This window comes from Lasiosphaeria miniovina (genome assembly GCF_030549165.1).
Source record: "Lasiosphaeria miniovina strain SMH2392-1A chromosome Unknown B0T26scaffold_6, whole genome shotgun sequence".
In the NCBI taxonomy this organism is placed as follows: domain Eukaryota; kingdom Fungi; phylum Ascomycota; class Sordariomycetes; order Sordariales; family Lasiosphaeriaceae; genus Lasiosphaeria; species Lasiosphaeria miniovina.
The window spans coordinates 3893083-3912945 of NW_026848225.1; the positions used below are offsets into that span (position 1 = coordinate 3893083).

Genomic DNA, 19863 nt, shown 5'->3' on the forward strand with positions numbered 1-19863 from the left:
GAAAAGCCGGTTTATTAAACGCGGTGAAGCGGATTCTGGAAGCTCACATGGCCGGCGAGCGTGGTGGTCGCCGGCAAACCAGACACGCTCGGTACTTGCGTGCCGAATACGACGCAGCCTCGAGGCCAGATGGCTAGATAAGTCGTCAGCGCGCTGCCTACGGGGCGAAATCGTACGAGGGAGTGCCAAGACCTCCTCTTTCTGCCTCGAGTCTCTGGTGCCTGTCCCAGTGCCGAAAGTCAGCCTCTAGTGGCCTTACGCTCAAACCGCCAACCCGGCAGCTACCGCGCGTAGCAGCAAGTTCAATATGCACTGGAGAGACCTCGTTCTCGCGGCGGCGGCTGTGGCGCCTGGCGTCAACGCGGCGCAGCTTCGCTTCTCGTGCGCCCAGCTTGTTGTGGACCGTATCGATCCGTAAGTTGGCAGAACATAGCAAGACGAACCCTCGAGCCGGGCCAGTGCTATCATCTAACACGTTTCCCCGCCGCCAGGCTTGTCAACCCGGGACAGGCGCCGTCGCCACATCTCCACCAGGTCGTCGGCGGCAACGCCTTCAACGTCACCATGGACCACTCGGCACACGACATGGCGTCGACGGCGACGTGCACGAGCTGCATGCCGCTGGAGGACTTCTCCAACTACTGGACGGCGGTGCTGTTCTTCCGGGCGCGCAACGGCACGTTCAAGCGCGTGTCGACGTACGGCAACGGGCTCGGGTACACGCAGTCCAACGGCGGGCAGACGGTGTACTACCTGTCCTCGGGCAAGGTGCAGGCGTTCAAGCCGGGCTTCCGCATGACGGTCGGCAACCCGGCGTTCCGCACGCAGGCGCAGGCCAAGCAGAACCCGTCGCTGCAGTTCACGTGCCTGGCGACGTCGTCCACGCGGTCCGGGTACCGGTTCGACTTCCCGACGGGGCAGTGCCAGGCGGGCATCATGGTGACGGTGCGGTTCCCGACGTGCTGGGACGGGCAGAACCTCGACAGCCCGGACCACCAGTCGCACGTGGCGTACCCGTCGGGCAGCAAGTGCCCGTCGACGCACCCCGTGACGATCCCGCAGGTCTTCTACGAGACGTACTGGAACACGCAGCCCTTCAACGACAAGTCGCTGTGGCCCGCCGACGGGTCGCAGCCCTTCGTATGGTCGTTTGGCGACCCCACGGGCTACGGGAACCACGGCGACTACGTGTTCGGCTGGAAGGGCGACGCGCTCCAGCGCGCCATGGATGCCAACTGCCAGAGCGACCTCTTCTCCGACAAGGTCAACTGCCCGACGCTCAAGCTGCAGACCATCGCCGACACCAACAAGTGCACCATGAGCCCCAAGATCAAGGAGAACCTCAGCGGCTGGCTCACCGAGCTGCCGGGCGCCATGAAGGTCGCCTAAGCGCGTCGCAACTCGTAAACGGACTGGAAGGGGTGGGGGGGTGGAGATGTGTGCATTGTGTCTCGTTTGCGCGTGTAACTTTCAAGTTCTCGTCTGGTGCGATATATTCTGGGACATTGCCAGCTCTAGTCAGACAGAAAGGCTTTCACAGCACTTCTTAGCCACCGCCTCCTTCTTCTGTGACGTCTCTTTCTGTTTGATGCCGCCTACTCTATAGTGGATCCGCGTCTTGCCTGCCAAGCACCAACAAGCCGCTTCTGCCGTGCATTCCCGTAATAATTAAGGGATCTCAAAGCCGACCTCGAAGCTCCCGGGTATCGGTTGCAGGCTGCATGCGAGACGTTTGGTAGATATTTTGGTCGTATTTGCGCTCGTGGGAGGTTACCGACTCTCACTCGCTCCGCTTGCTCTGATGAGATAATTAATGGCACGATGTTGAGTTGGGCGGTCGACCAAGAGGGCCAATCACCATCGCGACAGGCTGCCGAATAAACTCGGTGAAGAAAACTGAGGTTTTGTTGCGGTAATTGATCCGTTTGAGATGTGCCAAAGGTTGGCGCAGTGCACAGGTAAGTTGGTAAGGTAGCTGGGGTAGACCGACGGCGGGAGGTTATCAGAGAAGACGGAGACCGGAGTGATTTCCATTTGCAATGGAAATGGATTTCGGGCGAAACTGCAAACCAGGGTTAGGGTTTTGCTGCGGATGACCGTTGTCTTATTGGACTGTGCCTGCGGATGACCGTTTTCTTATCGAACGGTGCCCTATCACAACTTAAGAAATCTGACAGTGCATCACTCGGCACCGTGACCCTACCACGTCCCTTGCTGCCGACAGCCAAATATCGATCAGCCTTGAGAAGAAAGCTACTGACACCAAGTACCGAATTCTTTTTGTCACAGATCGCATCTGCAGAAGCAATCTCGGGGCCATGAGCCATCTGGAGTGGGGATACGCGGCTGCCATCCCAAACCTTCGTTCGCGTCAATCGGGCGGGTCCTTGGCGAGCGCAGCCAAGATGCCCCCGGCCGTGCCCAGCCCAGAGGACGTGAGCGACTCGGACTCGGACTCGTCAGTTGCTCAGGATTTGGACCTCGACGACGAGCCTGGATCAGACACCGCCTCCAAGTTCAATGTCGACTTCTTCGCCTCAGTTACCCTGGTGAAGGACGAGGCATCTCGCCACAGCAAACACGTCATTGGGAGGTTTCCCAACAAGGCTGACAGCTTAAAACGCAAAGCCCGCGACGGCTCAGGCTCTAGCATCCAGGGCAGAAAGTTGCCCAGGATCGCTTCGGCACGAGCCTCCGCTTCTTCCACCCCCGTCAAGGCGAAGGATGACGAAGAAAGTGAGGATGACAGTCCGCCGCCACAGTCGGCTAGCACTAACATGTCTAGCTATAGCGATAGCGGCTCCCAGTTCGGTGTAGCGCCGACTGCCCCCCAACCTCAAGCACAGGCGGTGCTCCACCCCGCCTTCCCTAGAAGTGAGCCCGGGTCCTTTGCCCTAGCGTCTCGGGATGGAGCCTGAACCTCATTGCTAACTTTAATCACCACAGCTGCCCTCCAGCTCTTCGGCCAAATATATCCTCAATTCCCAGTGGGCGAAATACGCAACCAGCACACCATAATTCTGGCCAACAGCATCCCACGGCGCTTGCCCACAGTTCAGATGGCATTCAACATTGACAGGAGCCAGAACATATCATCTTACTTTATGCATGCAACAGGCGAGCTTCTTTCCAGCGAACAGGCCTGCAGGCGCTGTCAAAGGGGCAGTGGACGATATGCCGGATGCGTCGTGGTGAAGATCCCTATGATCCTCGAGTCAACGGGCGGGGCCTGTGCAAACTGTTGGTACAACCGCCAAGGCTCGTCCTGCACGTTTCGCACCGGAGGTATGTTACCACTGCCTAAGATCTCGACGTCCGTTCAGCAAGAGACGAAGCTGACCAATTGCATCTTTTCAGGAATTCGCGAGGGAGACCGGCTGCCAGATCTCAAACCTCCTGTGGTTAAGAATGTGACGCGCACCGCAGATCGAACGGTCTATGCCGCTCCCAAAGGGACCCCCATCTCGATCCCCAAGATTCCGGCAAACCACATCACGCCCGATGTCATTCGGCATCAGGCGGGTGGTCGCCTGGCGGCGTCGGCATCCCCGCCCGTAGCAAACGCGCTCGACACCAAGGTCAGCTCCTGGGAGAGCAGATACCGCAAGATGTCGACAGCCCGCCTCGTGGTTGTGCAGGAGCATCTGATGGAGTGGCAGGAGGACCTGAACACGCGGCTCATTGCCATGAACACGGTCTTCATGGCCCGGATGAATGGCCCAGAGGTAGAGGGGATATGAGTGGTTTCTGAGCGAGATGCCATGGAGAGGGTGGGTTTTTACATGGTATTCCTCGATACGGTCTTCATGGCCCGGATGAATGACCCAGAGGCAAAGGGGAGATGAGTGGTTTCTGAGCGAGATTCCATGGAGAGGGTGGGTTTTTTACATGGTATTCCTCAATACGGTCTTCGAATATGCCGTGAGACGGAAGCGTCGAATATGCCGTGAGATGGAAGCGTGGCGGTAATGCGTTGGCCGGGGGGGGGGGGGGGGGGGTGTTGCGATTGTTTTACACATGGGGAAATGCATTAGCACGCGAGGGAAAAGGAAACTTGCATAAAATTTAGAGTCAACTAGCACATCTTGATAAAATCATGTCTAACACGCGGTCGGTTTGTTGGCCGCTTACCAGTCTTGGCGGAGAGGCAGCCTTGAAGCGGGGTAGTGTGTTAGGCTTCCACCCCATCCCATGGTCTTGGGTTGGGCCTGGTCTCGGGTTGGGCCAGGTTGCTGCTGGTGGTTGTCCATCACAACACCCATGTGTCTTCTATTCCTATTCACGACACAGCTACTATGGACTTCTGGAACTTGCATCTGGCACACGACCTCTACAAGCCGCTGGAGGGCACCCTGCCTCTTCGCGTCCTCCAGCTGCATCCCGGCCCCGTGTCTGCCCCCATCAAGTGTGAGCTCATCGTCACCCAGCTCGAGCAGATCGAAAATGAGTACGAGGCTACCTCCTACACCTGGGGCTCTCCGGCAGACCCCCTGCTCATAGAGTGCAATGGCCTCGCCATGCGCATCCAGAGGAACGCCTTCGACATGTTGGCCCACATCCGGCACCCGGATTGGCCGCGTGTCGTCTGGATCGACGCCGTGTGCATCAACCAGAGCGACATCGAGGAGCGGTCGCAGCAGGTCTCCATGATGCACCAGATCTACTCGTCCGCCGTCAGTGTCGTCGTGTGGCTCGGCCCAGCGGCCGACAACAGCCACCTGGCTGTCGAGTTCGCGGCGAGCCTGGATCCGGCCAGATACATCGACGAGCTGGGCGCCGTCATGAAGTTTGGGAATTCCGTTGCCGCGAGGGATGCGTTCCGGGACAAGACATATTTCTTCGGCGCAGAGCCCGCATCTGCATACGACAGGGAACTTGCAGTTGCCCTTGTCGCCTTCATCAACCGCCCGTGGTTCAACCGTGTGTGGGTTCAGCAGGAGGCAACAGCCTGCCGAGACACACGCGTCTTGTGCGGCCCAGACACGGTGAGCTGGGACCACGTCTTTGCGCTGGCGTGGATCTTGATGCCGATACACACTGCAAGCTGGCCAGACTACTTCCCGCACTCGTACCGAGAATCCCAGAGCAACCTTGTGTCCATCAGGTCGATCCAGTCGAGCAGATGGATCCGCTTTCGCCGGTCCGACGAAGGCGTGCACGGCATGACGGTGTTGAGTCTGGCCGCTGTGCTCCTCAAGGGAAACTCGTATGCCGCCACAGACCCGCGCGACAAGATATTCGCCCTCCGCAACGTCTGCCACGGCAATTTCAACCGCTGGGCCCCCGAAGCCGACTACCGCATTCCGTGGGAGATTCTGTACATCGAGACCAGCCTGTCTCTTCTCACAAACGGCTGGCTGCCCTCGCTTTCTAGAGCCGGCAGGTCACGACACCCGCCCGACTCTGTCCTCCCGAGCTGGGTCCAAGACTACAGGCGGCTCGACGCGTCCGTCTTGCAGTCGAACCCGGAGCTGATCGACCACTTCGAGTGGGCGGCGGGCGGGTTCAGCCCCGACAGCACAGGAGTAACCCCTGTCCTGACCATAGCGGCCCGGAAGCGGGAGTTGCCCAAGCACCACCGCCGGAAGCTCGACCAAAAGCGCATATCAGACACGCTCCAGAGCTTCAAGGGGAGGACCAAGCAGCTGCTGCAGTCTTATATCAGCATCCGGTGCCTGATGATGGACGAAATCGTCTACGTCGGCCAGACCGTCTACGACCATATCCAGGAAGGAGGAGAAGCGCCGTCTCTTGACAGGCCGTCATTCAAGCACTGCCTCGACTGCATCCGGCATGATCTCGATCATCTCGACACTCGACTGTCAGGGACATATATGAACGGTGACTCCGTCCTGGAAGCGTATCGCCTGACTCTCATCACAGCGACGGGCCGCCATGGCGAGCTTGTCGGCGCGGAGTATACTCGCGACCACTGGGACTCGTGGGTTCGATGGCTCACGAGTGACGATGATAACGACGATATCAACGACGTCGATCATAATAATACAGCACAGAACCCAGCCATGCCTTTGCTCGCCGACGCCTTCCTGAACTCGGGAGCCCTGTTCAACTTCCGCTTCGCAACCACAAAGCACAGCTACCTTTGTCTAGTCCCCGCCATGGTCCAAGTGCACGACGTCGCCGCCATCATCAAAGGCTGCACTCTGCCTGTTGTGCTGCGGCCCTGGACGCCGCCCACCACACCCTCCGCAAAATCTGCAACTGCAACTAATAATAGCACGTCGAAAAAGACGGACGATGGATATTTCGAGCTGATAGGCGATGCCTACGTGCACGGCATGATGGTCAATCAAGTCGCCTGTATTAATACTGAGCTGGGCTGCAAGGCGAGCCCCACGCCGGCGCAGCGGGAGAAAGTGATGCAGGCGGCGCAGAGGAATAACGGTGAGGTGTGGGATGAGTTGGGCCTGGGAGGGAACTATACGGAGGTCTTGGATACTATTGGGATGCGCTGGGTGGATTTGGTTTGATAGAGATTGTGGCACTGGATAAATTGGGACTCGTGTTTGGTTACAATGATCAAATTATCCATATTTTTTCTATCTCCACAACTATCCTCAAATCCGTCGAGCACCACCTATCGATGCCGAAAGACGCGACGAGGGATGTGTCAGCAAGCTTCGCAAGTGCGTGAATGATGTGATGGTCCGGTGTGGTACGTCGGCCATGAATGAGACAGGATCACAGCTCGAACGGTGAGGCGGAGAGCTGTTACGTAATAATGCCCTCCTGACCGAACTTTGCCACCAACTAGGCCACCGACGATGATTGGCCCCTATATAGGCCTTGATGCCTACATTTTTGCCTAATACCGGTCTTTTGTTCGAGGGATAAATAAGGCCCTCTTTTCCTTTCTTTTTTCCTTCAATAGATCAGACCTAAAGACACTGCAATTAAGCTGCATTGTGCGTAATAAGAGCCACCTTGGCTCATGTGCCCCGTTCTCGTGTACTTGTTGAGGCGGCCTAGACTGCTGAAACTTGAGGCCACGCGCCCGCCAAGAAAAATAGCAGTCTAGACCGTCGGGTGACACATAGTCTGTGTGGAATCGATTAAAGCTTTGAAGTCAAGCTTCGAAGGTCGCAACTTCCTGTCGAGTGTTGACGCGTCCTCACCTTGGCAAATTTCGCATGGTGGGGAGCTCGATGGAGAACCCTAAAATCCACACGGCCAGCCATTGGTCAAGAATTGGAGCTGTTCGCTCATCTTCTCCACTTGAACCTGGTCACGAAACCTCGACCCCAGCCTGGCTCTCGCCTGCAGAAACAGGTGCGCGTTGTCTCGAGAGAAATTAGGACGACGGCCGTTTCACCACCGCAAGAGGCGGGCGCAACCACGGCCCACCATTTCCGGATCTACTCCGCATTCTAGTCAGGCACCACCATGGTTGGGGCCGATTGCGACCCCGGCTCGACCACGGAAACCAAAGAGATTTGCCGACACAAGCTCGCAGCCTCGTCGAAAGGGAAGGTTTATGCGATCGATCACCCGGTAATAACTGGAGACGGGATCCTCGTCCCGTTTTCTTCTGTTGGCCGGCGAGCTAATTTTAGCTGTCGATTTCCCAAACTGCACGGAGCGTTCTAGTGTGGAATGTGCCAAGTCCTTCTTCTCCGCCCAGCATGGATGCTGGCGTCGCACTTCAATAAGGGGCCGGCATGATGCCTGGTTTGCGTTGTGGACAGGCAAAGGCTGCGTATAACCTCCTAGGTTCGGCCCGTATTTTTCCCATTGTTTGTCTTGTCTCTTGATGGCCACGTTGCTGCTGCTGTGTTGCTGAGCGTCGTTTCCCTTCTCTGTTTCGACAACCCGCCCTGGAGGCCGCCCAATTATTTGCCATCAATCTATTTTCAACTTCCACGCCAGGGGCGTTTTCTCTCTTTCTCTCATGATACCGATGCAGTCGTGTCCCGTGTCCGGCAGTGCAGGCGGTCACTGCCCTGCTGGCTCAGTGGCGGGTCAGAGTAGATCAAGCAGCCGCATCGGACCACGGGGCTGTACCTTCTCCGGATTCACGCAACCCGGCGATATCCACGCAGCTTTTGATGTGAGCGATCCTGAAAATAGCGTGATCCCTTCTTGCCAGCTTACCGAGACACTAGATCCCCAGAGGAGTCGATGCAGAAGAGTGGCTGCGGTTGAGGTAGGGCCCCTGACTCGGACAAGAATGCACAGTATTGACCGTCACCAGAGAGCGCAAGTCTATCAACGACGTCCTGTATGCCAACATCCCGTCCGTACAGGAGATCAGCGGACTCAAAGATCTCGATGCCCTCAATGCCGCCGAACATGATCTCCTCGCCGTTGCGCTCGGAGCCCCAGCGCGGCAGGTTATGATCCGGGCCGAGGACATTGGTCCCCTCACCGGTTGGAAGGATGGATACCTCAGCGCCGAGCATGGCTTCTGCCCGCCAGACTACAACGACTCGCCGGGAGCTCTTTCCAACTCCCCCGGCAGGATATGGACTGATCTCTGCGACCGCATGCCCGGCTGCGTCGCCAGAGGTCGTGTGCGAGAGTCCATCGCTGCACTGCCAATCGTCCAAGGGACCGAGGAAGTCATCCCAGACCGCGCCCTTTGGGCTGCAATTGTCGTGCTCGGCATGTTGTGTTCCATCTACCGGTACGAAGACAAACACGACGGAAGCGAGGGCGTCACGGTCAACGCCTCCAAGTACAAGCCCAGCTGCGAGATGGGGGACGACCTCGGCGATGAGCTTGTTGGGATTCCCCGGAGCATCGCCCTTCCCTTCTTTCAAATCTCGCGCCGGATGGGTAGATCGATTCCTCACCTGACCTTTGTCGACCAGACTTCCTACAACATGAAGATCAAGGACTCCTCCTCCACGTTCCCCTACGTCGGCCGCTTCGACAATATGGAGTCTCGCTGGCCCATGTTTGGCGAGCAGAGCGAAATGGCATTCCAAAAGGGCTGCGCCGACACATCAGGTGCGTTCACCGAGCATCACCGAGCTTAGGTTGTCGGAGGGTGGCTGACAGTTTCTTGTGTAGCGTCCTTTCAACACGGCCCCGATGCCATTGCGAGCTGCCAGGAACATGTCATGAACCGAAACGTCGAGGGCCTCCTCCGCGAGATGGTTCGCCTCAAGGAAATCCTCGAGCGCATGCCCAACGCATTCCACTCCATCAACCCCAATCCCAACTCTGGGGAGAACTACGTGTCGGCCCACCGCTGGGTACGGTGGGCAAAGTTCTCTGCGCCCTTGAGCAAGAGGTGTCCTGCCTCGTCCGGCCTGCAGTTCCCGCCCTTCCTGGTCATGGATGCCTTCCTAGGCCGCAAGAAATACGACTCGTTTCTGGGAGCCGAGGGTCTTCATCTGCGGGCTTGGCTACCCTCCAATCTGAGGGCCTTCATTGCCGCTATCGAGTACCACTACCGGATCCCCGAGTTCGTCAAACAGTCTGGCGATCCTAGGCTGATGGGTGTACTCGATGGCATCGTCGAGGCCTATACCGGCGAGAGGGGATTCATGGGCACTCACAGATACAAGGTCTTTGGGCTTCTCGAGGTTGCCGGGAAAACGGGACGGTCCGAGACCAATGGCATGTCTGGCGCTCCCGATGCAAACTCTCGGCCGTGGGAAGAGACTCACAAGCAGTTCTCTGCCGCCATGAAGGAACGCCTTGAGCCGTTCCGCGGAAGCATCTCGGTTGAGCCTCACGAAATGCGTGGCACATTTGAAGAATGCCGTTACAAGTCCCGCGTTCTCAGCCGTTCGTTTGTCAACACGGACCCAGCCAGGTCGATTGCCATGGTGACACTAGATATCCAGAACACGGGCATTACCTTCCAGCCGGGAGACCGGCTGGCAGTCATGCCGCTGAACACCTGGACGGAATGCGCCAAAGTTGCGGCCGCCCTTGGGCTGGTGGACTATCTCGACGTCAAGGTCACGCTGAACACTAAATGGCAACGGTTCGCCCAGCACTTGGGATCTGTCTCACGCACGGAACCCCAGGAACTAACAGTAAAGGACATCCTGAGGCGTGGCCATCTCGCACCCATCACCAAGGAGCTGGCCCTGAAGATTCACGACATGCTGCGGGCATCGTCCAACACCGTGCTCCAGGTTCTTGCAACCGAAGAGTGGCCGGTTCGAGGCTCCCTCGGCGACCTCCTTCAAGCCGCTGTGGCAGACACCAACCCCCACATCTGGGACCGTGCATTCGACCTCGCCGGTGATCTTTCGTGGCTGGCCGACATGATCCCGGTCGAAATACCGAGGACGTACTCGATTTCCAACTACTCGCAGGAGTTGCTGCCTTCAACCGTCGACCTCACAGTCTCCCGGGCCGAGTTCAAGCTCTGCACCACATTCGCCGGCAATAGCGATGTGACCTGTGCTGGTGTTGGGAGTGGATTCCTGAACCCGCCCTTGTCATCCAGCCCGGAGCTTATCGAGACAGACGAGGATATTCTCATTGGAGTTTCGCGGCCTCTCAACTTCCAACTCCCTCTGGACCCTGCTGCCCCTTGCGCGTTCTTTGCCGGAGGCAGCGGCATTGCACCGTTTCGCAGCTTCTGGCAAGCTCGACTTACCTCGCGTGACAATGCCACCGGCCGCGACCTTCTCTATTTTGGCGTCCAGTCCCGAGAAAAGTTCTGTTACGAGGACGAGCTGCGGGACTATGTCGATGCAGGCCTGATGGAAGTTCACCTCGCATTTTCGCGGGACTCTCGCGGTCTTGTTTATGACCGGCGGACCAACAGCCTGGTGGAAAGGGAGATGCCGCCTCGTTATATTGACGCCCTGATCGTGGAGCAGTCGACAGCGATATCTGAGCTGGTCATGTCAAAGAAGCAGGGGGGTTTCGGCGGCTATCTCTACGTCTGTGGCTCAGTTGCCGTCTTCGACTCCGTCATGAACGGCATCCGCAAGGCCATATACAACCACTGCAGCGCCACCATGGAAACCTCGGACATGATCATCAGCAAGGCGTTTGCCGAGCGCCGCTTCATGTTGGATGTCTTCATGACCCCCAAGCCTCTCCCCTGCAACCTCCCCACAATCCCCCTCTCCCAGCTCGCTCGCCACACTGGCCACCGCCCGGGCAGCCGCATGTGGATCGGCGTGCACGGCAGCGCCTACGATGTGACGGACTTCAGTCCAATGCATCCCGGCGGCAACCTCATCATCAAGTCCAACGCCGGCGTGGACTGCTCTAGGTCGTTCGACAGCCTTGCACATACCAACAACTCGGAAGTCAACAGCCTTCTCACGAAATACTTTGTCGGCCAGCTGACTCCCAAGCCCGACTTCCCCGGCTGTCCTGAACTGGGCAGCTTGTATGACCTCTGGGCAGACTACCTTCGGGCGACGGTGGAGACGCTCGTGGCGCATCAGTTCGAGATGCACGAGATTATGGGGGCGAATGATGACGGGACCAGCGACAAGTTCTTCCGGGGCGCCGGTGACGTCTGGTCCCGTGAACACCTCATGAACATCGGCCTTGGCGTGCGCACGTTCTACCAATACCAGTCGCGGCTCCTCCAAGGGGGCTTCGCCGCGCTGTTCGGCCCCAAGCTGCAGGGGCTTGTTCTCAAGCTGTCGTTCACCCTCGCCGATGCCGCACCCGGCGGGGCCGAGATGCGGCTCCCCGACGTGCTCAACATGATTGCCCGCGCAAAGACGTCGCCCGACGCCATCGCAACGTCGCAGGAGGTGGCGCTGATCGGACAGTTTGTCTCTGACAACAACAGCAACGTTCGTTTTGCCGAGCGGGGCATCTTCAAGTACGCGGCCAAGACGGTGGAACTCGACATTGAGCTCCTCGAAGACATACGCGAAGAGGCGTGCCACGGCATGGACGCATTTGGCAGCGTTATGGCAATGGACGCGCAGAGCGACGAGCAGCGCGTCAACGTACTCGCCACTTTCCTGCTGCAGACCCTCGAGCGGATGGCAAAGAGGCTCGAGGTCTTCTACGCCAAGCTCGCGCAGAACAAGATCTACCAGCCCGAGATCGAGCACAACCCGGCGAGGACGCGATGGAGCCTGGTGCGCCGCAAGATCCGCGACGGGTCCTTTTTCGTCCTCACGCAGGAGACGGTACTCGGCGCGGCGCCGGCATACGTGTCGGCACAGAACCGGACGGGCGGCGTCGATTTCGACGGCGTCATGAGTCGCATCCAGGCGAGCATCCGCAGCGCCGCCCCCGCGGTTGACATGGCGCCGCGGACGCTGACTGCCATGCACCTCGCGCGAGCGGCCGCGCCGACCGCCGAGACGAATGCGATGGCGACGTACGAGAACAACAGCGCCGTGCGGGCCATGTCGACCTTTATCGACGCCAACCGGCGCTCCATCCGCCGGCTAAGCAAGATGCCGCCCGTGCCGATGTCGTTCGAGCAGCTGCAGGCAGCCGTGGAGCGGCAGGAGAGGCTGGCGGGCCGGCCTCCGACGCCGCCGTCGAGCATATCGGGCCAGCGCCCGCAGCGCCACGTCGCCGAGGGCAGGTCACACAGCGCCACGTCTCTCGAAAGAATGATGGCGCCTCAGAACGGCAGGGCGCTGAACACGAGGATGTCGCCGTTCCCTTCCATCGCCGAGGCGCGGACGAGCACGAACGCGTTCGGCATCGCTGCAGCAGCCCACCACCACCACCAAGGCATTCGATCGCCGCCCACGCCGCCCCTTGACGCGGCGGCAGCCATGACCGCCATGATGGGCAAGCTCAATACCCGGGCTAGAGGCAACTCGATCCCACCTTCCCCGGCACTGTCGGCCGCCAGCTCGACCAGCGACAGGGTGGTAATGGCGCGCGGCAGGCCCACGCGGTCCATGAGCACCAGGTCCGTCCCGCCGCTGCCGCAGCAGCAGCAGCAGCAGCAGCAGACCCATTACGCCCACGAGAAGAAGCTGTCGACCACCTCGCTGAGGGCGTTCAAGCTGGGCAGCGCCGGGCTGGATCGGCCCGCGGCCAAAGTTGCGCCCACGTTTTGAAGTCGGGTTTACCTTGCATTGGCAGGGAATGTGGACACCTTGGTTTCTTTCGTTTTGTGAATGGCGGGTCTAAAAGTTTTTGTGATGCACTTTCTGTACATATCTGGCTCTATGAGCACAAGGAATGAAATAATTTTGTTCCCGTACTATAAACCTCGGCCGCTGAGAGACGTCTCGTGGTAGTTAATGGGCCACCTTCTCGTTTTCCCTCGCTTTGTGTACTTATGGCCCGTCTAAAGGTTATTTCGATGCACTTTCTGTATATATATAGCTCTCCGAGTATAAGGAATGATATACTTTTGTTCCGGCATGCGCGGTATGGCAAAAAGTCAAACAATCGAGCTATACCGGCCGGCTCACGAACCTTACCGCCGCAATGCAAGATCAAAGTTTTCGCCCAGGGCGCATAAAAAGATATTTATATTTTCGCTCTAAGTCTTTACGAGACATTATAAGCGCCTCGAAAATTTCCAGGTGTATTTAGAATATCAAAGTTCATGCATCAACACTTTGAAGCTGTTGCCAGTTGGAAGTGATGCAGAACTATCGATACATCTAACTACGCCTCAAACCCTCTCGGCTCTAATCAATACCTCTTCAAGGTCAAGGTTTTCAAAGAAGCCCAAGACACAAAAGTCCACCAACCGCCTCCGTTACTACGATCCTGTTGTTGTTGCTAGGCAAGAGGCTGTCTTGGATGAGCGAGATGGGGCGGTGCTCGCGCCGTCCTCCTCCATGGACGATGAATAGCTGCTAGACTTGGGCGGATTTGTTCGCGGAAAGTACCTCGCTTGCCGTCTTTGGCCGGTGAAGCGGTGAAAAGGCACCAAAACACTAAGGCGAGCCGCAGCCGAGCCTTACAGAGCACAGGTACAAGATTCCAAAGCCAGGTAGTCAAAACAACAAAGAAAAAGGCACTACTGCGTGCACTGGCCCGGGGATCATAATCCATGGTAAAAAGGCCGTGATTTCTAAAGAATGACTAGAAAAGAAGGAATGAGCGGTGCCGGCTCTCTGATCAGAGTGAGGGCGGGCTGCCCACCCTATATGAGGTGGGCAGGCCGAGAGAAAAAGGAAAAAGAGTACGTACACTAGATTACATTGGGCAAGGGTGTAAATAACCCCCCTTGTTGCCCGGCCCCTGAGCTCCTGACCACCGGTACTTCTCCTTTCGAGTCCGCACTGAAAGGGACAATATGGCAGATCTCAGCATTACCGGTCCGAGGAAGAACGCAACGGTAATCGTCGGGCCTTGCCCGCTCCTGTTCTTCTTACTCGTCCCGTGTGACGTGTGACCTCGGGTTTGCTGTCTTTATCATCGTAGCTCTCGTGAGAGGGAGGGGGAATGCTTCACGAACGCAATTACACGCCGCTGCCAGACAGGTACGGAAGGCCAGTAATTAGTAAGCTCTCAGACGCTATCCTTATCGTCGATCTAGATATTTTAATATGTTCTCTCTTCAAACCTATACTAATAAATACTAGTCTCTACCGGTATTACGAGTGGTATGATCGGGAAAACCTCTGACGCGGAAGATGAGGCGTCCTCTCCCAACAAGAGCGACCAAGGAACGGTCGTTTCGAAAGTCGAGTCCGATCTTAATCGAACCTCAACTGGGTTCTTAACCTCGCTAGTGCACTGAATGGCCAATGGTGATTATTTGCACGGAATGGTGAATAGTAAGTGACTGGTTACTGGGTTTATACCTGTCAACAGAGGACGCGGTTCAAAGAGCGAATGCAACTTCGGAGTTAGCGGCGCTTGGCGATGGTCAAAGACCAAACTTCGTGATCGCCACCATGAATGGCATCAGCCAGGTCCCAAATTCACCTCACCACCATACTTAAACCCGCCCGCATGGCCGAGAGGTGCAAACCGGACTAGCAACCCGGACTAGCAACCCGGACTAGCAGCCTCTCGATGCGGGCAGAGAGTGTGGGGGGTTACAGTGCATCAGGCATCTTGCCAGTGCCAAGCACGACATCCAGACCACCTAAGGGGGCATCCTGTGCGTGGTTTAAACCGCACCGACTAATGCCACGCCGCGGATCTATCTGACTGGCTCTCGCGAGACCCGTGCCGGGCGATTGGGCCAGCGCCGCGCACGTCAAATCCCAGATATCTTTCACCATTCGAGCTTGGGTCGTCGACGGCCTCAACCCGCGTCGCCGTCGGTTAATCGGCCAGCTTGGAGCCGATGGCGAGCTGAACCGCCCCCCGCATCCCGCCGTGCGGGTATGGCGTGCTGCGAAGACAGGAGCTGTTCGTGGCTAGTGTGTGGGATAACCAAGACAAAGTCCAAGCCCTGCGATGCAAGAGCTGCTGCCAAGAGGCGACATGTTTGCTACTCCTGCGGCAGCCTAGACGCAACAACCCCGCTCACGACAACACGAACCTGAGTCACGCCGAGCGAGCTATAAGTTGTGTGCTGCCCCGGTTGGTCGTGTCGAAACACCATCCATCTCGATAACCGGCAATAACAGCCATCCAGTTGACTTGCACCAGCTAATTCTAGATAATTACTTCCACACTCTAGGACACAGAAAGCATCTTGCAATGTCGCCCTCAGCTGTCGAGTCGGTCCCGCAGACCATTGCTGATATCAAGGAGAAGGTCTTGCCTGTTCGCGAGAAGGCAGAACCTGCTGTCTCCCAGACGGAGCTTCCCGAAGCGGAGAATCTCGAGGTCAAGCCTGTCGAGCCCGTCGAGCCTGTCGACACCATTGGCTCGGCCGTAAAGGACAAGACCGTGGGGCCAGACGGCCTGCCGGCGCTGTACGAAGACCACAAAGAGCCGCTCGTCCTGAGCGGGGTGCTGGACCAGTTCGAGTCCTTTGACGTGACGCCCGTCATCGGCCGCGAGTTTTCCAACGCCGACCTGGCCGAGTGGCTGCGCGCGCCCAACTCGGACGAGCTGCTGCGGGACCTGGCCATCACAAGTACGTCGTGCCCTTTTCACTCGGCACATCCCACACTAACATAACGCAGTCTCGCAGCGCGGCGTCGTCTTCTTCCGCAAGCAGGACAAGATCAGCGACGACCTGCAGAAGGAGCTGGTGCAGCGGCTGGGACAGCTGTCGGGCAAGCCGGCCACGTCGGGGCTGCACATCCACCCCATCAGCAACGCGGGGCGCGAGGAGGGCGGCAACGACAACGAGATCAGCGTCATCTCGTCGCGGCAGGCCAAGAAGCTGTACAAGGGCCGCTTCATCTTCAACGGGCAGCGGCAGAGCGGCAAGGAGCAGTGGCACTCGGACATCACCTTCGAGCCCATCCCCAGCGACTACGCGCTGCTGCGCCTCACCGAGCTGCCGACCACGGGCGGCGACACGCTGTGGGCCTCGGGCTACGAGCTGTACGACCGCATCTCGCCCAAGCTGCGCAGCTTCCTCGACACCCTGACGGCCTACTACGCCCAGCCGCTGTTCAACGACGCGGCCAAGCACAACAACTTCAGCATCTACGCCGAGCCGCGCGGCGCCCCCGAGAACGTCGGCGAGGCCCTCGAGGCCGTGCACCCCGTCGTGCGCACCAACCCCGTGACGGGCTGGAAGAGCGTGTTCGCGGTCGGCCACCACGTCAAGCGCATCCACGGCCTGTCCGATGACGAGAGCAAGCACTTCCTCAACTGGTTCGTGCAGCTCATCGTCGAGAACCACGACCTGCAGGTGCGCCACCGCTGGCGCGACGTCAACGACCTGGCCATCTGGGACAACCGCAGCGTCTACCACGCCGCCACCCCCGACTACGCCTTTGAGGAGGGTCTCGGCGAGCGCCGCGGCAGCCGCGCTGTCAGCCTGGGCGAGAAGCCCTACTTTGACCCGCAGAGCTCCAGCCGCCGCGACGCGCTGAAGAAGTAGAGCACGTAATCGCCTTGATAGGAATGATAACAATGACAATGGGCGTGATCACCTTGATAGGAATGATAACAATGACAATGGGCGTAATTACCTTGATAGAAATGATAACAATGACAATGGATGGGCATAAAGAGAATGAACATGTAGGAACAAGCCAAACAATAATAAACAAATTGACAGCATTGTATATCTGTTGTAACCGACTACCCCTGTAGCCGCCACACACTTTCCCTCTGAACACAAGCATCACATCACAGAACCTCCCCATCCGTCCCCTGCGTCCCGTCATGCGGGCCCATGTACATGATGTCGTGCAGAATCTGCACCCACTCCCCGCCCTCCTTCCGCCACCAATACTTGACCTTGACCAGCATCTGCCGACTCGTATCCTCGGGGCTCTCCGACCACAGATCGACCCGCGTGCCGACCCATCCCTCGGCCTGCGCCTTGAGCTTCAATTCCGCAGCCGTGAACCCGGCCGGCAACGTGACCTCGTCAGACGCGAACTCGAACTCGTCCGCCGTCGCCAGGCGGATCGTGCAGCCCTTCATCGGCGGCACTTGCTGGGTAGAAGAGGTGGCGAGGTTCATGCCGCCCGCGGCCGCCTCGCGCAGGTACTGCACGATGGTCGCGCGGTCCTGTGCCGCGTACGACGGCTGCGGCCGGCAGATCTGCAGGCACGAGTCCGAGTAGAACAGGCCCTTGGCGTCGAAGTCGGTCGCGGCGCGGTAGGCTAGGTAGCGTGCCTTGAGGTGCTGCGCGAGGGGGGCTGTGGCTGTTGCCATTGCGTGGTGCGTGATGCGTGGTGCGTGATGCGTGATGAGAGAACTACAGTTCAGCTGGCAATTCCTGTATTGATATCGATGCCGATGCCGTATTGGTTGGTGATTGATGGAGACGTGATACCTGAAATGTTTACTTTATCTCGTGAAAGCATCACCGTGCTCACTGCCCCGCCCGTAATACGGGACCGGACCCGTGATCTAGGAGGTAGGTAGAATTCATAAGCCAATGTTTATATAAACATGTCGGCGTGGGCGACATTAACGGCCTAGCCTCGTCGCTAACCACCCCAGGTATTTGGTGCTGCAAGGGATTCTTTGTCACACAATGAATGGATGCGTTGGAGTTTACCCCACCTTGGCTACAGGGGCAGCAAGCGACGTCGGAACCGCGGCCGACGGTGGAGAGCTCCTCCCATGGGCATCCACCAGCACACACTGCATGATTCATCGGCTTCCTCTCCACTCTGTCCGGTTCCACGAACAGGAAATTTCGACCAGCCCCAGTGGGTCGCATTGTTCTACGTGCGGCATCTACGGTCCGAATACCTAGACATTTCCCTATCTAGTAGTAGTCTAGGAATCCTGGATTCTCCTCTTTTTTTAGGATTAGATAATAATGGTACGGGGTCGCAGGATCTTCCGTCCATTGCTTTCGCCGTCACCCCCCAGTCTGTTACATTGAACCCAACTCTGTTCGGCCTGTTGATCCTATTGATCGCTTCACTGATGTAATTCCTTCTGAACGAATCCATCCCAGACCACTAACTTCTAACAACCCTAGTCGGAACAAAATGGTCGGCATCGCATTGCTTGGCGCCGGCATCTTTGCCCGCAAAGGTAGGCAGTTATGGACCCCTGACTGGCGCATCCCTGACCAGCGCATCCCCGACCGGCGCATCCCTGACCGGCGCATCCCCGACCACAGACTGACCCCCCAAACAGAACACCTGCCCGCCATCGAGGCCAGCCCGGCGCTGTTCGAGCTCAAGGCCGTCTACTCGCGGTCGCAGGCGTCGGCCGAGGCGCTGGCCGCGGCGTCGCGGAGCCCGGCGTCGGTGGCCGTCTACTTTGACGAGCCGGCCGCCGCCGGCAAGTCGCTCGACGACCTGCTCACGCGCGCTGACGTGGCCGCCGCCGTCGTGGCGCTGCCCATCCTGAGCCAGCCCGCCGTCGTGCAAAAGGCCCTCGCCGCCGGCAAGCACGTGCTCTCTGAGAAGCCCGTCGCCGGCGACCTCGCCGCCGCCCGCGAGCTCGTCGCCTGGTACACCGCGCTGCCCTCCGCGCCCGCGCGCCCCATCTTCGCCGTCGCCGAGAACTTTCGCTTCTGGCCCTCGCTGCTGTATGCCGCCGACGAGCTGCGCAGAATCGGCGGCCATGTTGCGACTTTCTCTCTCAAGATGCACCAGTTCGTCAAGCCCGACAACAACTACCTCAACACGCCCTGTGAGTTGGCCCTCTTATTGCACGTTCGAGATGCCGGCATCGGGATCCGGCTCGGCGCTACGTAGTAGCTAGCGGTGTACGGGCAGACACGGAATTGCTAACGCGACAGGACCAACAGGGCGCAAGACCCCTGAACACCAAGGCGGCTTCGTGCTGGACGGCGGCGTGCACTTCGTGGCGGCACTGCGGCTGCTGCTCGGGGCGACAGGCCACGAGGTGAAGCAGCTGGTGGGGTTCAGCGGCCTGCTGGAGGCGCGGCTGCCGCCCGTCGACACGGTGACGGCCGTGGCGCTGACGCGGGGCGGTAAGACGGGCACCATCGCCATCTCTTTCGGCACCGAGTTCAAGGCCGGGCTCGAGGTCGAGGTCGTCACCACGCAGGGCGCCGTCGTGTGGGAGCCCAAGAAGGTCCGCACCTTCACGCGCGCCGCGGGCGAAGGCGACGGCCCCGTCGAGGTCGCAAAGACGTTTGCCGCCGACTCGGGCGTCGCTGCCGAGGTTGCCGCGTTTGGCGAGGCCATTGCGGCTGGTGCGGCAGACCCCAGGCAGACCCCCGAGGAGGCGCTCAAGGACCTCGAGATCCTGCAGAGGCTGCTCGAGTCTGGTGCCGGCGGGGCCACGCTGCAGACGATTCAGGGGTAGTTAATGGTCCGTACGTGACTATATGTCTGCGCTGGTGGTTAAGCATTTGAATCACAACATGCAATTCTTAAACAAACATTGCGTGATACCCATGCACGGTGCTCGTGGCTAAGATACATGGACTTTGATGACCTCAAGAGAGAAGAA

At 58.6% G+C, this 19863-nt stretch overlaps 7 protein-coding genes across 7 annotated transcripts; 6 read left to right on the forward strand and 1 right to left on the reverse strand.

Moving 5' to 3' along the window:
* Positions 1-307: 307 nt before the first annotated feature.
* On the forward strand, positions 308-1389 carry B0T26DRAFT_654222 (uncharacterized protein; the record flags this gene model as incomplete). The annotated part of the gene is made up of 2 exons (XM_060438526.1): positions 308-414; positions 492-1389. The coding sequence occupies 2 exons, from the start codon at positions 308-310 to the stop codon at positions 1387-1389; spliced, it is 1005 nt and encodes a 334-aa protein (XP_060293438.1).
* A 1354-nt stretch (positions 1390-2743) lies between these two features.
* Positions 2744-3983, forward strand: B0T26DRAFT_433140 (uncharacterized protein). The gene is made up of 3 exons (XM_060434987.1): positions 2744-2874; positions 2947-3285; positions 3358-3983. The coding sequence occupies exons 1-3, from the start codon at positions 2778-2780 to the stop codon at positions 3738-3740; spliced, it is 819 nt and encodes a 272-aa protein (XP_060293439.1). The 5' UTR covers positions 2744-2777; the 3' UTR covers positions 3741-3983.
* A 208-nt stretch (positions 3984-4191) lies between these two features.
* B0T26DRAFT_724169 (heterokaryon incompatibility protein-domain-containing protein) lies at positions 4192-6824 on the forward strand. Its single transcript, XM_060442662.1, has one exon. The coding sequence runs from the start codon at positions 4296-4298 to the stop codon at positions 6489-6491; it is 2196 nt and encodes a 731-aa protein (XP_060293440.1). The 5' UTR covers positions 4192-4295; the 3' UTR covers positions 6492-6824.
* A 976-nt stretch (positions 6825-7800) lies between these two features.
* On the forward strand, positions 7801-13218 carry B0T26DRAFT_836309 (uncharacterized protein). Its single transcript, XM_060447511.1, has 4 exons — positions 7801-8068; positions 8124-8164; positions 8213-8970; positions 9034-13218. Exons 1-4 carry the CDS (start codon positions 7910-7912, stop codon positions 12984-12986), a joined length of 4911 nt encoding a protein of 1636 aa, XP_060293441.1. The 5' UTR covers positions 7801-7909; the 3' UTR covers positions 12987-13218.
* A 2325-nt stretch (positions 13219-15543) lies between these two features.
* On the forward strand, positions 15544-16846 carry B0T26DRAFT_743310 (uncharacterized protein; the record flags this gene model as incomplete). The annotated part of the gene is made up of 2 exons (XM_060444235.1): positions 15544-15925; positions 15975-16846. 2 exons carry the CDS (start codon positions 15544-15546, stop codon positions 16844-16846), a joined length of 1254 nt encoding a protein of 417 aa, XP_060293442.1.
* A 126-nt stretch (positions 16847-16972) lies between these two features.
* Positions 16973-17711, reverse strand: B0T26DRAFT_433154 (uncharacterized protein). The gene has a single exon (XM_060434988.1). The coding sequence runs from the start codon at positions 17629-17631 to the stop codon at positions 17098-17100; it is 534 nt and encodes a 177-aa protein (XP_060293443.1). The 5' UTR covers positions 17632-17711; the 3' UTR covers positions 16973-17097.
* A 345-nt stretch (positions 17712-18056) lies between these two features.
* B0T26DRAFT_724176 (oxidoreductase-like protein) lies at positions 18057-19792 on the forward strand. The gene is made up of 4 exons (XM_060442663.1): positions 18057-18359; positions 18413-18468; positions 18574-19074; positions 19193-19792. Exons 2-4 carry the CDS (start codon positions 18423-18425, stop codon positions 19714-19716), a joined length of 1071 nt encoding a protein of 356 aa, XP_060293444.1. The 5' UTR covers positions 18057-18359; positions 18413-18422; the 3' UTR covers positions 19717-19792.
* The last annotated feature ends 71 nt before the right edge of the window (positions 19793-19863 follow it).